Source organism: Diabrotica undecimpunctata, chromosome 9 (genome assembly GCF_040954645.1).
Source record: "Diabrotica undecimpunctata isolate CICGRU chromosome 9, icDiaUnde3, whole genome shotgun sequence".
Taxonomy (NCBI): domain Eukaryota; kingdom Metazoa; phylum Arthropoda; class Insecta; order Coleoptera; family Chrysomelidae; genus Diabrotica; species Diabrotica undecimpunctata.
Genome location: NC_092811.1, coordinates 25,198,292 through 25,216,015, shown reverse-complemented (window position 1 = coordinate 25,216,015; position 17,724 = coordinate 25,198,292). Strand labels below are relative to the sequence as shown.

Sequence of the window (17,724 nt, the reverse complement as noted above, 5' to 3'; positions counted from 1 at the left end):
ATCGCCTAAAATGCACTAAACGATCCTCTCTTTGCGAACCGGTTGATGTCAACTAAAATGGGCTTATTTTTTGTTTCAACCCGTAGATGTAAACAAAAACCGTCTAAAGTTTTCTATTAAATCGATTATTTGGAATTATACATTAAAATAATATTGATATTATTACTTACGTTACTCCTGCTCGAGATAGGATTAATTCAGTTTAAAACAATAAATTTATTCCTTTTATTTAATGTGACACAACTCCAAATTTTTTTTGAAAATATATAAAATTGTTTGCTATAGTGGCACAACTAAAAAGTGTCGATATTGCACAGAAACTTGATATTGACACGGTTCGACATCCGCTGACAACTAAAAAGGGTCCACTACTGCAAGAAATAATTTATCTCAACCGACAATGTCATAGCGACACTAGTGACATCCAGCAGACATTTTTGCTATAATTATTGTGCCAGTTTTGCAGGTCATAAATAAGGCTTTTTCAAGCTCTCTGGTGATATTAACTCAAATATATCAATTTTTGATTCTCTATTCTGTGTACATTCTTTTACCTCTTCTTTTCACCATGGCTACATACTGCAGCCAATAAATTACGTTTTAGTTCAACTGCTATACAGAATTTAATAGCCTTTGTCAATGCCAAAATTGGCTGTCTTTCAGTAGTAGATCTCGTTCTTCTGTTAGGAAGGCTCTTTTTCTTGCAAAAGGAAAATAAAAATGAAAAAGGATGGTAAAAGGTAAAATAAAAACTATAATTTGAATATGTTTATTTCAAATACACTTTGTAATTTACAACGAAAAGTTAATAAAAGAAACTATTTTCAAACAAAAGACAAGTTTTCAAATATTGTGCTAATTTTGAATAAAATCGAGATCACATACAAAAATAAATCAACTAAAAGAATATTATACAACATGCTCATTTTACGATTTTATTAATTAATTACAGGATGTACCGTAATTAATTGGATGTTAGCTAGAGAGTGACAACTAACTTCAAAACAAAGAGTTATTTAGCAAAAAGTTTCTTATTTTCGTTCTATAAAGTGTTAAGTTTGTTACATTGGTATTAATTCCACTATAACCGACAGATGGCGCCAATTAGAACATGATTACTCCATTAATGTGGCGACAATTTTGCACAATGTGTTATAGGATTAAGATTCAGGTAAATAATTTTTAAGAATACAATTTAGTGATGCATGCATTTTGATAAAAGTTATCTCCTAATATTAAAATAATTGGAAATTCAAAGCACACAATATAATTTTTTAATTTTAAGATTGCTGCTGCGATTTGTTGATACTTTATATAGCATATATGTGTATATATCTTTTTATAACCTGTAAAAATTCTACGTGGCTAATGAATAAAATAAAGTAAAGCTTTAGAGGAAATTTTAAATATAAGTATATTAGTTAAATATCATTATAAACGCCATCTAGTGGTAATTAATACAATTTTCGTTAACTGAACACTCTCTAGATAAAAAAAAAGTAACATTTGAAGCTCAAACGCGCTGTTTGCTGGCATCTATCATACCTTAACTATTTTCCAATGAATTACAGGACTCCCTGTGCATCCCGATGGCTTAAAGAGTAATAAAGCCGTCTTAATCATTAGCTTGCAGCTCGCTTTGTCATTCCTAATAACTCAACAGCGTAAGACCGTTACCTTTAACTTTACTACTCTTCGAGCTACCCGGATAACTATAAGACATATGCGCATAAATATGTATATAGAAAGTACATGATAATAATTTACAAAGAAAATAAATGCAATAGATTAATACAATATCACAAAGTTATAATTAGTATAATTAAAATCTTTTACCAATGATTATATTTCTTTTTATACAAACCGCTCGCGTTTCAAAAATTTCCTTATAAGGTAAACGTAACAATTCAAAAGATTTGATGGAAGAGTCGTCACTGTTCAACAAATATTTCGATCAATATTTAGCTAATCAACTACAATTTTCTATTATTTTGATTTGCAAAAAGTATTCGTCAAGGTCGATGAACTAATGAAAACGAAGATATGTAAAAAAATCTACATTTCAGCTAAAAAAACAGAATACCGTTAGGAAACGTATTTTAGAAGTAGCATAGCAATACTACTACTGTCATATAAAGTACGCTTAAGTAAAATATTTAGTTTTAGTTTGCATAAATTAGAGGGCGCCACGAGGCACGTCAATGTAAGAAAACACACTTTTATAGCTCATGTCTATTTACATAAACTTAAAACATGTCAGGATGCGAGTTTTTACTAAAATAACAATTGAGGGTTGCTAAACCATAACGTTGTCAATTCCACTCGAGCTGAAATACGTTTTATATGATTGAACTGTTGTATGTACCAACCTTTACTTGAACTCTTGAAGCCAAAGCTCTGAGACGCCCGCCCCTTGAATACTGAAAAAAAAGTCATAACATTGTAAGTACCTTATCAGTTGCAACCACAATTGCTACAATCAGTCTACGCAAAATGGCAGACGAAGTACTTGAGTGTGTGACTGTAGCGACAAAAAAACGTGTTTTAAATACATTGAAATGGAAAAAAAACTATTACAATAGGGAGTAAAAACTGAGGCCTTAAGTATATAGATACCAAAAATAAAGAAGTAGGTGAGAAAAGTGAGCCAAAGGAAGTAAGTTCTAATGAAAAATATTTTTGTTGTGATATTATTAAAGTACCATTTAAAAAACACTAATAAACGCTATATCTTTGGTTTCTGCTATATTTTTTGCTTAAAGTGTTTTTTATTTTTTAATACTCTCAGCAAATACAATTTATTTGGTCATTAGGGTTAACATTTTTAGTTATTATTTTCCTTTAAGGTGTCCTGAAAATGCCAGTGCTCATGTATGTGTATAACAAATTGCCATAAAACGCTTTTCCGTGACTTTTGGGATATGGGGAATTATAACGAACAAGTATATCTAAAAAACCTCGGGACATGTCTGAAGTTCAGGTATGTAAAATTCAGTATCTTTCTTTTGAAGCTTTAAGTAATAAATTGTGTTCTGCAAGCAGAAGTTAATTTACATTTTTTCAGGTTTGCAAAAAGACGTTTTGTGAGACTTTTGGTGTCAGTGGACGAATTTGTCAGATTCTGTACGAGAAAATTGGTTGTGATGACGAAAGTATGAAAGATAAACGCGGTGGTAAAAGACAAAGACGGGAACATGATTGGAAAGAAAAGATCATTGATTATATTTTATATCGTCAATTCCAGCACAAGCAAGTCACTACGTTAGGAGTGATGCTCCAGATTGAAAATATCTCCCGACAGAGCTTAATGTAGTTAAGTTGTACAAAACATTTTGGAAAAGTACTTTGCTGATTCTACCGAGCCACCAGTATCTAGACATTGGTTTAATGATATATTTTTGACAGAGTTTAATTTAAAGGGGGTCTAAAGAGACAGCTTCTTGTCTGCACAGGTCTTTTACCAGTAGCGAAATAGGATTCACTACAGATAAGCAAAGCTAATTCTCTGGTCAGATAATTGTAGTGGCCAAAATAAGAACCAGGTTTCTTTTCAGAAATTACTCACAAATTTGCTGTGAAAGGACATACCTTTCTCGTGTGTGATCGCGACTTTGCCATTATAGAGAAAGCAAAGAAGCATGCCAAGTCGCTTATACCAAAAGACCTAATTAAAATTATTGCTAATGCTGGAAAGAAAAATCCGTTCTTAGTAGTGAATACTACAACATTTTTTGACTGGATGAATCTAGCTAAATCCATTATTCAGCTATTATTCGAGTAATGAAAACTTTGGTGAAGTTTATATAAAGAAAAGCTACGATTTTTCTTCATGGCGTAAAACTTCAGTGATCAAACCTGAAATCACTAAAGGGAGTTTTAAGGAGTTGGAAAACGAGATGAAGGAAACTCCTGTGCCATTGTCTATCGAAAAAAAATCCAAAGCAAAAGATATCCAAGCCATGCTACCATATTTAGCAGGAGAAGCAAAAAATTTTTACGAAAACCTTACATAATGCTGATTTTTAAAATTTTAAATAAAGTTACTTAAGTAAATAAATAAATTTTATTTTCACTATATTTATTGTTAATTTGATCTTTTTCTTTGGGCTTTTAAATACAAGTAAATACACACTTAAAATGTTATTACTTACATAAATAAGGGCACTTACAACGTTTTGTTCTCTTAGTGTTCTTAAATTAATTAAAGCATAAACTATTTTATTTCACTAGATTTCAAATTTGTACGTAAATAGTATTGATTGAACCAAAGTTTAATACTAAAAATATTAAGAACTATTCCGTTCATTATTTTTCAACTAAAACAGTTTTTGTCTCTACTGAAAACTTTTATTTTGGGCACTTACAACGTTATGGTTTGGCGCCCCTCGATTGGTAAACTTTGAAGCATAAAATTCGCACAGGTGACGGTGCTCTAGTACCCTATAATTTACACAACACTAAATATATGATTTAAATATTAAAGTATGCTATTGAGAAGGAAATATTGAAGATGTATATCAACAAAATTAACTGTTGGCTTTCTTTTAATAACATTATTTCTGAAATTATTAGGCAATTCCGAATGTTGTTACTTAAAATTCGTCTCCTAACATATTTTACCTAAATACAATCAAAAGAAGCTGTCTACAACTATTAGCAAGGTCCACACACTACCTAATTTTTTCAATAGCTATGAAGAAACTAAAATAATCTGTAAATTTTCAGTATGGAAGACAATATTATAACTATTTCAACTACACAGTTTATGAAGCAATTATAATTTTGCTAATTTTGATTGTTTAATAAATATGTCATACTAGTGTGACATTAGACGCCATTTTTTCAGTCAAGTCCAGGTTAGGTTATGTTAGGTTAGGTCAGATCCTTTCTTTTCCAAAAACTCGTTAAAAGGATCAAAATTTGTTGCAATAAATAAATTCACATAAAAGTGTTCAAATACACAATATCTCAATAAAAATGGCGCCTTAAAGTCATGGCTGAGATATCGGTGACATCTTTTTTAATATTTTACTAGGGACAATTGAAATATTTGTCGAAAAGTTAGACCCGTATTCTGACATTTCGATGTATAATATGATTTTACGCTACTCTATCAAGCTTTCTAATGAATTCTATAATATACACGGCCATTTTCTCTTTTTGTTAGTCCGAGTACCCAAATACTCGATGGAGCAACTTCAATATATGTCAAAAACAAATTATCCAATCATTACCAACACTGAGATATTCATAGGTAGAGTCTAGTATTGGCACTAGGGTTCTAAGATTCCTGGTTAATATTGTTACAATGTCACAATGTCCAAGTCTTCTATACAACTTAAAATCTGTGAAAATACATCATTTGTGCACTTCTTTAACCGATTTCAATACAAGAAGCACAAGTTGGTTAATATACGCACTAAAACTGTAGAGCTAGTTAACATTTTGGGAGTTATTCAAAAATTTACATAAGCCAAACTTGATGGAATTTTCAAATATGGATTCCGGATCACGAGAAATTATTTTTAATAGAAAAAAGGACACTTAATATTTAGTAACTTGGACACCCATATGTCTAGCAGTTCACTCGCGAATTTCAATTCAAAGCTGCAGATACATTTTGAGTTCTAGACTGTGTTTTAAAAAAATTCCTCGGCTGGCGTGTGACTGAAAGCATGGATCTGATAAACTCCTCACATTTAAATGAGTCTTTCAGCCGAGTCTACAAGCTTGCTTTGAAACCTAAACGTACGAAATAGCATAAAGCTGCCATTATAGTCTATAGAAATGAATTAATCTGGAACTAAGTGGGCGAAAGGGGAAGGGGCAACCAGAAAGAGCAGCTTCGATATAAAATTCTAAAACCATCATCATTATCTATATACGAGCCCTAACCACTGTATAATGATAACAAATTCCGGCGTTTATAATACAGGGAAATAATCGCTGTATTAATTCAATAAAATTGTTCAATAAAATAAAATTCAATAAAATTCAAAAATTTGTTAGTTGGCGATTAAAAATTATTGTCGCAATAAAACAATCCTTGATGTGGCAGATGAATTAATATTCGTAAAACTACAGGAAACATGAAGTATCTTAGAAAAAAAATATTTGATAGAAATAGGAGCATATTAGTAAAGTTTGCAAAAAAGGTAGAAGAAATACTCTAAGGCAAGTTACAGCTGAATGGAATCATGAAACTGTATTAAATCTGTTAAGGGAATGCTATCGCAAGTGGAAATGTAAATGGATTTAAAATTTTATAAGGTTGAATTACAGGTAACAACTTTTTGAGCAAAATCTAAACTTTCTTGGTCGGTAGAAGATTGGTCCCGAGTAATTTTTTGTGAATAATCAAAATTCGACGTATGTGTTGGTGATTACCGCAAACGAGTTATTCGCACTAAGCATGAGGCTTTTCACACAGACTGTTTGAAACGAATCGTAAAATTTCCTAAATGATGATATGGGGTTGTATGGCAGTTTCAGGGTTAGGTTGTTTTTAATTTATTGGGAGTACCGCCACTGCTGCCAAAATAGAGCAGATTTGACATGAATTCATGGCAACTATGAAATTATCAATGGCTTAATTAATGGCTTAAGTTTTATGTAGTTTTTTATGTTGCGAAATACAGAAGAGGAAAAAGCTGAAAAATCAACCAATTGCGTCACGGAAGACCGTTGAACTAGGGTTAACAAACAACTTTCCGTGGAATTCCGCACCAATTCCGGGGATTTAGAATTTCCCTGTGCCATAATAGGTGACTTGCCTAAGTTTTTCGATCATAACTTCCTGTGCCTCCTGCATTGTTAAGAAATACTCAATGATTACTTCTTTCTACACTGTTTTAAATGCAACATCATATTTTATACAAACTATTTCAATTTCTAGCAAATTTAACATGAAAACTTTACGGTGGTATAGAAGACTCGACGGTTCATACCTTTACACTCACTAACCTTGGTTTTATATCTCAGTAAATAAAATGTAAGCATTATGAACAGTCAGTTAGATATAACTTTCATTACTTGCCCCTTTCATATTTAGTTTTTAGTCGTACAAATAAGAACTGTTGTATAGACCAGCTACACGGTGTCACTTTCTAACGCATTGGGTAGTGCTCAGACTGTGAAGATAAAGTACTGCGAGCAAAAATACATAATTCTTAGCTAGTAATTAAACAAAAACTTAACTTCTTGTGCATAATGCTTACCAAAACAATACTTACACAAACAATAATGTCATGGAATACTCAGAAAAAGTGGTAATGATCAGTATTCGGTGTCCAATCTCAAGATAAAACTGTCAATGGAAGTCCTTAAGCTAAGAATATATACAGGCGTTACGCAGTACAAGATATGGGACTACAATGTAGTAAAAACGAGATAACAAGCTTGTGCAACTGTTGTTAGGGTGAGTACAAGAAACAAGAGACGGTTTATGTTTGTTCTAGTTTTTGCGCTGTATACTGGTGACGTACAAATTATTTTCTTAAGTGGGTTCACACTTAGGCGATCAGATACTCTACCAAGTCTTCTAGTACGATATTAACTTTACACAATGTACCTTTTAAAGGCAGATATTACTTTTAAGACATTTCAGCGTTGTTTGAAAGGTTTGCTATAAGTTAATCCAAATATTTTCAATTCTGTAACTTGTATTTTATCGCATAAATGTAAACCCAGACTTAACATGTAGCTCTTTACTACATTTCTCTCTCAACATTCTGAATTATTGAAAAACATTGCTCGATTTCTTGTTCTCCTACCCATCCACATGAAAATAGTACAAAATCAAAATGTGTGGTAGAGGTGTTACAGGCAGTGAAGTTGTAGAAGTTTTTTTAGTCAAAGATACCATACTCCTCCTTTATAAAATTGTATAAACATCGTTTCAGTCTTTATTATATGTCTTATTCATTTTAGGAAAGATATTTATAAAAATTTAGAAGATACTTCCGTCATAATACTGTAGATTCAGAAAACCAAATGAAAAATTCTACGTTATACCTAGTGATCTTCTATGATATTGTATTCTGGGAAATTTCTAGTGTACAAACTTCAGGTATTCGAATTCAAGAGGAACATAAAATGTAGATTTGCATACATAAAAAATAATTCTACTGAGTACGCCCATTAACAATTTGAAGTGTGCTACATTTCCTGTCTAAAATCTGAAAAATTTCGAACAATAACCGAATAATACTAAAACCACAAAGATCTATTACGATCATTCATGATATTCTTTGGTCTCATTGCAGGGCAGAAAAAAAGAAACAGAAATTTCAATACAAGTATATTTACTTCGGCGCATATTATCGCAGATCGGAATAACGTGGAATGGAACGGAATCGCGTCAATTAGCAACTGAGCGGATTTTGGGTTTTTCCGAGTTCCGCATTCATTCCACTCCCTGATTATTTGCTGTAAGATAAAATAAAATATAATCAAATATCAATTTGTTTCTTGTTTGTTCGATAATAATTAACATTAATTAACTATTAACAAAATAATTCGGGATTGTCCACATCTTTATTTGATAAGTGATAATACGATCACAATTAACAAATGAAATACACAATGAAACTTAATGCACGTAAAAAAACCAAAAACAATTACGTTATTTCGTAGAAACCGAGCTAACACATGTTCCGCGGAATTACGTGCTAATCTGCGGAGGTTCAGAATTTTGCGCAGGAATGAAATTACTCATGTATAAATAGACTGTTATACGGAATTTCGCGCAAATCTCCAAATATTCAGAATGTCGTGTAGGAATAAAATGACGTATGTGTAAATAGAATGCTTTACGGAATACCGCGCTAATCCACGAAGATTCAGAATTTTACCTAATAATGGAATTACTCATGTAGAAATAAAATGTTTCGCGGAATTTCGCACTAATTTGCGTAGATTCAGAACCTCGATTGTAGTTCAGTGAAATCTGAATTTACGCATGCTCGACATTCTGCGGAAAATTTTATTGGTAGATGAGTATTTCATTACTACAAGTCATATCACATCTCTAAAGGCGTAAACAAAAAACGCAGGTTCGAAGACCTTCCGTTCCTTCGATGAAATATAAATTATGAATCTCCGCACATTATCGCGGAATTCCGCTTATTTTCCGCGAAAATCCGCTAAAAATAAAATCAAATCTAAAATCAAATTTCTGGCATCTTGTAAACAAAATCACGATTCGACGGCCTTTTTAAAAAATATATTTTTTGCTATTTGATATTATTTCCGACACAAAAACAATTCCACCAAATAGTGAAGGGAATTGCGGAGCCATTAGAAAGCTGGCTAAGTAGGCAATCTTGAAATGATTTGAAAAATTTGCGCCCACTGTTGCTCATTCTATTCCAGCAATAATGTATAGCCTCCTTAACAATAGACGAAGATCATTCATCAGTTGACACACGTTCCGCAGAATTCCGTGATGTGCGGAGATTCAAAATTTTGCGCTGGAATGAAAGTACTCATGTAGAAATAGAACGTTCTGCGGAAATTCGCGCAAAACTAAAGAGATTCAGATTGACACGACGCGTAGGAATAAAATAACTCATGCAGAAATAGAATATTCCGCGGTATTTCGTACTAATGTGCGAAGAACCTTCGTTATATTCCAATGTAATAGAGAATCTGAATCTTCCCACATTTGTACATACTGTGCGCATGTTTCAATCCAGTGGAACGGAAAATCTGAACCTCCGTTTATTAGCTCGTTATTCCGAGAAACATTTTTGATGAGTATTTTGTTACTAGAGGTCACATTACATCTCTGAAGAGTGGCGTAAACAAAAACGCCCTTTTAACGACTTTTCGTTCCTCCAATGGAATCTAAATTATGAACTTCCGCACATAATCGCGGAATTTCGCAGGAATTTTTTATTCTCCGCGAAATTCCGCGGACAATAACAGTATAATTGCGGAATTTCTGACATCTTGTAAACAAAAGCACTCTTTGACGGTTTTTTAATATATTATTTGCTATTTGATTTTATTGCTGACACAAAAACAATTCCACTAAATAGTGAAGGGAATTGCAGAGCCATTAGAAAGCTGGCTAAGTAGGCAATCTTGTTTCTATGTCGCGTTATTCTGTCGCTAGTTTGTAGATTAATATGATTCATGAGATTAAGATCATTCATGAGTTGACACATATTTCACAGAATTCCGTGCTGGTGTGCGGAGATTCAGAATTTTGCGCTGGAATGAAATTACTCATGTACAAATAGAACGTTCAGCGGAAATTCGCGCAAATTTGAAGATATTCAAAATGACGTGTAGGAATAAAATTCATCATTATCCAGCCTTCATTTATCACGTCCACTGCTGGACATATGCCTCCCTAAAACTCCTCCATTCTTTGCGATTTTGTGCTGATTGTTACCAAAGGACATCATCCGTGTCACTAAAAATTGTCAATTGGCAACAAAGGAATAAAGTTACTTATGTAGAAATAGAATATTCCGCGGTATTTCGCAATAATATGCGTAGATTAAGAATCTCAGTTATATTCTAATGTAATCTGAATCTTCCCACATTAGTACACACTGCGCGCACGTTTCAATCCAGTGGAACGGAAAATCTGAACCTCCGTTTATTAGCTCCGTATTTTGCGGAACATTTTTGATGAGTATTTTGTTACTAAAGATCATATCACATCTGTGAAGAGTGGCGTAAACAAAAACACACGTTCGACATGTTTCCGTTCCTCCGATGGAATCTAAATTATGAACCTCTGCACATTATCGCGGAATTCCGCAGGAACTTTTTATTCTCCGCGAAATTCCGCGGAAAATAACATTATAATCGCGGAATTTCTATTTCTTGTAAACAAAAGCACGGTTTGACGGTTTTTTAATATGTTGATTGATATTTGATTTTATTTCTTACAGAAAATACAATTCGACTAATAGTGAAAGAACTTGCGCAACCATTGGCTCAGTTGGCAATCCTGTTTCCATTTCGCGTAATTCCAATCAGTGCTACTTTGTGGATTAATGATTTGCAAAATTTGCGCTCCCGTTTGCCCATTCTTTAATGAATATTGCCCATAAATACACGAAAAGTTAGTAGGTGTACTAACACTAATATAATTAAATGTTCCACGCAACACCAGAACTTGAGAAATTGTTTTAAGACCACTGTAAAATCGCAACTACAAATGACAAATAATTCCTTCCTTTGCGAAGTCTAAACGTACATCCCAGATATACAATACCAATCCGAATAATGGCGTAAAAATCCCTCACTTCGACTGCGCAACATAGGAATCACTAAAACATTTTAAATATATAATATAAATTATATAATAGTAAAATAAATACTATGTTAAAACTTATTATTTTAATATAAAAAAGTGCTGTAATTTTCTCACGACATCTATCTAGCAATTTTAATGAAAACTTTCAGCTGTTCTGTACGAACCTTTGTGGATATTCTTGTGGAAAACCGTACTTATGCATAAAATATCAATTATTGAGCAAATGATTTATTGCTTTTTCATTATTGTAGCACGTTTCAATAAAATCTGTCGTTAAGAACGAAAGAAGCTAATAGAAAAATCGGAAAGAATGTTTTGGCGTAGAAAATAAACGTGCAGGAAAATATACAATTCTCCAATACATTACTGAATTGAAGAAAAATATTTAAGAAGAGACATATCTGTATCAGATAATATTTTTTGCATGACAGCACCCCCAGTCTATTCTAAATTGCACAAAAGTGCTGCTGATAATTACATACGTTTATTTTATTTCAAAAAACATGCCATTTTAATTATCGATTAGATAGTATTTATATCTTATACAAGGAAAGAGAAGGAAACGCGTAATCGTATCGAATTGACTGAAGCCTAAACCGGCACCAGAAAAGTTGCTTATTTTATTTATATTTATAAAAAGTCATATTTTATTTCTTCCATAGATTAAGAATAATGATTTTATCATTACATATTTTTTAGTAGATCCATATAATGTTTCAGTAAATCAGTAAATTGAAGTTGAAATCAGTAGATCTACTGAAAAATCAGTAGACAAAGGCAGCAAAACATGCGGTCACATCGAAACTGGCTTCATTTTTCGAAGGTTTATTAAATGAACGTTACTTGTTCTTTCTCTTTCCTTGTCTAAGATTTATATATTATTTATAAAATATCATTGTCAGCAATTTAATTATTGGTTAAGTTAAATGACCAGCTTTTGTGTATATTTAGAATTATAAACATAGAAGACAGTCTTTATTAATTTTTGTTTAATTGTCAGAGGATTTAGGACCAAATTTTTCCACTTATAGTTTTTGGGCATTTGGACAAATTTAATTGACTAGAAGGACCACTTCGTCCAAAATGCAATATAATAACATTACAGAAATAATTAATAGTTTAAATATATGAAATCCCCTCCTCTTCAAGGAAAAACTTACTGTCATTTACTGAAAAGTATGATTTGTATTTTCCCTTAGTTCTTTATTGACAATTAAAAGTTATAAAAAGGTACGAAAGACAGTTAAACATTTCAATAAAGAGCACGACCATTCGCTTATACGCATTTCGTCCTTTTGGACTCCTCAGAGCGAACAGAGGAAAGGTAAGCTCTAAATGAAACAAAATCTTTCTGTCATATTAGCAATTATTTTAAAAATAATTGGCACCAGACGCTACAGCGACATCTATTAAAAACTACTAGAACGAAGTTCTATTAGTTTTTAAAAAGGTATTATTTACCTGTAGAAAATTGTCATCAGACTATCTTCAACTAGAAATACATATTAGTCACACTATAATAGTTTATTCATATTTTTTTATTCTCGTATGATATCATATAGTCCTATGATATCGGTTCGATGGTTCGATGCCAAAAAAATCTAATAATATCTGGTATGCATGTTTGTAGATTTAACAAAGGTAACAAGAAGAGCTGAATATCATTACGAATTAATGTGTAAACGTACACACGACAAGATTCTTATACACTTGCTATATGATCATGATGCACGATATACATACACAAGAGATAAGATATTGCGCCTGTGACGCATACCGAGCGGAGTCAACTACGCCAGCAACAGAGTCACCTCAAATTCTCATCTCATAAATGTATTGCATTATTTCGTGTCGTCAACGTCAAACGTGGTTTTCTTTAAACATTTTGAAGTTTTTGTGTAACGTTGTGAATAATTTCATTGAATATGCGTTGTGCAGTTTTTGGATGTGGATCTGACTACCAATCTAATGATGATGACTATAGAGATTCTTTTATACTTGCTTATTGATAACTTGTTGATTTGATATCTAAATATTTAATCCATATTTATGTCAGCGTTTTAGACGATATGTATGTTTGACCTTTTGTTCAGTTTTTATCATGTCAAAAGTCAGTAAGATATAGTTGTTAAACGTAAACTGAGTAAAAGACTGTCATAGGTGAACACGAGTAATTATTTTCCTATACAACCATTATATTTAGTTTATTTAATAATTACATTTACTATCAAATGATATTTATTTATATTTTATTACTCATTTAATATTTCGTCTAAATTTGACAGGTCTGTCAGAAGTAAACAATGTATGCTTTGTTAATACGTTAGTAGGTGGCGTTAGGATCAAGCATAATAATTTATGAATTATTTTAACATAATTTTAATTTGTTTAAAATATAAATAATAAAATTACTCTATTCAATTCGTAAAAATATATAAATTTTAGAAATACAGTACATAGTATGAAGCTTGGCGCTAGTCTGCTGTACCGCCTACTGTTCCATATTTTTTTATGATGACCGAAGGGGAAAGTAATTGCTACTTGTAAGGCAAAAAACATATAATGTATATTTTATGGAAGCAAAAACTTCATTAATATGTTAATGTTGTAAATCATCAGGCACCTATAAGACACAATATATAAAAGCAGTACTCATGTATTTTCCACAAGAAAACCGTGCGGGTATCCACAAAATTAAATTTCTAACGAAAATTGTTTGATTTTGACCACAAATAATCTAAAAAATCTTATATTTTTCCGATTGGCTTAAGATCTACCTACTAAAATTTTAAATTGGCAACACCTGGAATTCATAAGAATTGTATTGAAATAATCAATGAGTTGAATTACCTATTAATTATTTAGTTCATTCACACTCCTTGGTCAATATAGTTAAGTCCATGGTTTTTTACAGTCCAAGAGATAGGTACAAAAAAGACGCTTGGGGACGTTTTCAGATTTTAAGTACAATTTGTGACGTTTCTGGTTTGTTTACTTGTGACTTGTCATTTTGTTGGATTTTTTACTGTTTTTTTTTGTCCTGTTTTTGCATTTAGAAGTAATTTATATTACACAAACTGTTGTTTTCACAACTAATTACAGTTATTTTAAACAAAACTTTAACTTAAATATGTATATACAACATTCTTAACTGCTCTGAAGGACCTGGTGGACAATATTTCTCCATTCCCTTCTATTTTGTGCTTTTCTTTTCCAGTCCCTCACCTTCACGTGTTTAAGGTCTTCCTCCACTTTACTAATCCACCTCGTTCTGGGTCTGCCTCTTCTTTTGGGGTCGATTAATTTTCTGGTTATTACTAGTTTAGGCATTCTGTTTGCTGCCATTCTTTCCACATGTCCCAACCATCTGATTCTTTGTGACTTGACGAACTTAGTAATAGTAGGTTCTTTGTATAAAGCCATTAATTCATTGTTGGTTCTTCTCTCCCAACCATCTTCCGTCTCCCGTCCTCCGAATATGCGTCTCAATATTTTCCTTTCCCATCTTTCCAGAGTATCCTCTTCCTTCTCATTTAATGTCCATGTCTCACCGGCATATGTTACTGTGGGTCTAATTACTGTTTTATATATTCTGAGTTGTTCTTTGGTAACATAATATATTTTAAAGGGTTTTTACCCAAATATTTTGGTGGCTCAGGCATGGTAACCTGGAAGTATAACCATTTTGCTTTTTTAACCTTAGTCAAAATTTTAAACAACGTTTGCTTTAATTAAATGGTTTATACTTATTTTAGGTATTTTAACCTGATGATGGAACTGTTGTTCCGAAAACGTTCGTGTTTTTAATGTAGCCCTTTTAAGGGTTTTTATAAAATATACCCATTTACAAAGATTAACCTCTTTTTGTTTTTATAATTAGTCACAAAATTTACCCGTTACAGTGTTGCCACGCTACATATTATTAGTTCTCTCGAAATAAATCAAAACAAGCCAGTCAGAAAAATTAAAGAATTCTACACTTAATTTTCGTTATGAGTTACAGATGTCTTCAAATTGTATAAAATGAGTTTTTTCCGAAGATGTACAGAAGAGCTGAATGTATATATATGACAGCGAATACTCTTTTTCCATAATCCACCTCAAAAAACAGAACGTACAACTGGATACGCTAGAAATATCGAGATTATCATTACTTACATATTAAATGTTATTATAAATTGTCGTTTTAGTCTGGTTCGTGTGTAAAAATTATACAAAAAATTCAATAATTATTAAACAGCAAAGGTAGTTGCACTTTGCACGTGAATTACCTCCGGTTCAGTTCTGATTTGATTGCTGAAACCAAAAAAAAAGTGCATTAGACATTAGAAAATGACATTTTTTAATACAAGGTGTGGCAATTAAATTCCGGAAATTCGTTAATAACATACAAGTAAATAAATTCGAAGTAAAATTTTATTATCCATCTTCACAATACATAACGTTTCCATCGTTATTCCAACAATTAAAACCACCATTGGTACTCCTCCGAAGTTGACCCGTCCAGCACCGCGGATTGAGTTTTTTTTTATCATCATCTATCAAGCTCTTGCATCAATTGTTCGTCAGAGGTCTCCGCTTCCACTGTTCTTTTCCCGTGCTTTTCGTAAGTCGTCAATCCATTTTGTTGGTGGTCTACATAGTTGTCTCTTTTTTTCTCTAGATCTTCATTCTACGGGACTTTTAGTCCGGCTATTATCATTTAAAACGTGCTATATAGCTAGACCATCTCCATTTTTGGTAGTACATTGTGCCAATTGGCTTATTGTACATTGTGTATGTTGTAGGGTGTTGAATTGCGTTGTTAATAGGTAATGTCGGTTTAATTGTCTTTACAAAGAATCATTTACTATATATAAACGACTGCGGTACCCTAGGTAATTCGCTTAAGGTGCATCTTCATCTTAGGGATTAAAAAAAAAGTCATGGCGGGCGATACCAGGGCTAAAGGAGGGTGCGCCATAGTTGGAATACCTTTCTTTGCCAAAAACTCTTGCACAAAGAATGAGAAAGATGCCAGCGCGTTGTTGTGGTACAAGATCTAATAATTCTCAGCGAGTTCGGGCCCCGCACACGAAAAATGCGACCCCACAGCTGCTTCAGGACGCCAACATAGAACTATCCGGTTACTGACTGCTAGGCATGAACATATTCGCCATAAATGATGCCGCAGATATACAAAAAATCTACAGCAAAAAACTTGAGATATTTTTTTGACTACACCCTGTATATTTATGACCTTATGTGTTAACTGTTATACCTATATCATTATAAATAGCATACTGGATCGTGCCAGCATCAAAGTATGTCGACAGAATATCAAAGGATGCCGCTATTTTCCACGGTCACAACTACTGTACCTACTGGGTAACTTGAGCGTGAGAAAATGTCGGATCTCTAGAACAATATAAGAACCTCCCCCTTTCTAGATGGCTGCCCCTAAATCCTTGAGATATCTCAAAAACAGAAATAATTCCAAGTGAATTTAATTTTTTTACAAGACTGACACAACTCAAAATATGCATTATTCTTCACATTAAGTATTCTATTATCTTGAAAAAGGATGACATATCTCAAAATACCTAGTACGCTGCTCTTTCAATAATACTTTTTTTTAATATTCTTAACTCAAACTCAAAAAGATGCAGTGTTCCACAAAAGAAATAAGTCCACTTAGGATATACCTGGTAAGCAACTGAAATATGACAATATTGTGCAAAATGTGAACTAAGTTTTCGAATAACAATAATGACACTTTATGATCTTATCGCTCAAAAATATAGAATCTTTGAAATTTGTTCATTAACATAGTCCATTTTTTACTTTTTTTGAGATATGACGGTCTTCTTCCAAGGTAGCGATGTGAATATATGTGGATATCTATCTATTACCCGTATTAGAAAGAAACGTTTCCCCTCTAGAAGAACCTTAGTAAACGTCGTATTATTATAAAATAAAAATCTAAAAACCTTACCATCTAATATGTCTTGTTTCATTTTCGCAATTTCTTTTCTGACTTCTTTGACTATCTCATTTTTAAGACTTTCCATTTCGGTGGGACCGATCGAAAGACCGCCCACTTCAGATAGGCCATTGACTTTTAATATCGTTTCCTCTGAAGCTGATCCGAAACGTTTTCGAACGCCCTTAGGTGACTCGGAATTGAATTTGGAATTGCTCGGCAACGTGTTGGTTTTTTCCCAAATCGCAGCCTTTTTCTCGTCTTCAACGTTGTCCGGTACTTTTTTCTCCACCTAGAATGTGAAAATATAAATAATTTAAACATTTCATTCTTATATAAAAAAACACAGTACTGGTTGGTACCTCCAGGTTGGTATTGGGAATATTTAGGACTTAGGGAGCTCCACAATCATCGAGATGGGGTAGCATAAAAAATTCTAGCAGTAGGACTGTCTTAAAGGTCAAGTGTACACTTTTACCAAACATTA

General features: G+C 32.6%; 1 protein-coding gene across 6 annotated transcripts in view; it reads right to left on the bottom strand.

Moving 5' to 3' along the window:
• Positions 1-753: 753 nt before the first annotated feature.
• The window catches only part of ena (ENAH actin regulator enabled), a 206,059-nt gene continuing 189,088 nt past the window's right edge, over positions 754-17,724 (bottom strand). For 5 of the 6 annotated variants that reach the window (XM_072542983.1, XM_072542985.1, XM_072542982.1 and 2 more), the window contains 2 exons: positions 17,250-17,529; positions 8,512-15,571 (listed from right to left, as the gene is read on the bottom strand). In XM_072542983.1, the coding sequence (XP_072399084.1) occupies positions 15,543-15,571; positions 17,250-17,529 (309 nt within the window). In that variant the 3' untranslated portion in view covers positions 8,512-15,542. Of the gene's footprint in view, positions 15,572-17,249; positions 17,530-17,724 lie in introns of all 6 variants that reach the window. The other variant, XR_011951863.1, reaches the window with a different exon arrangement.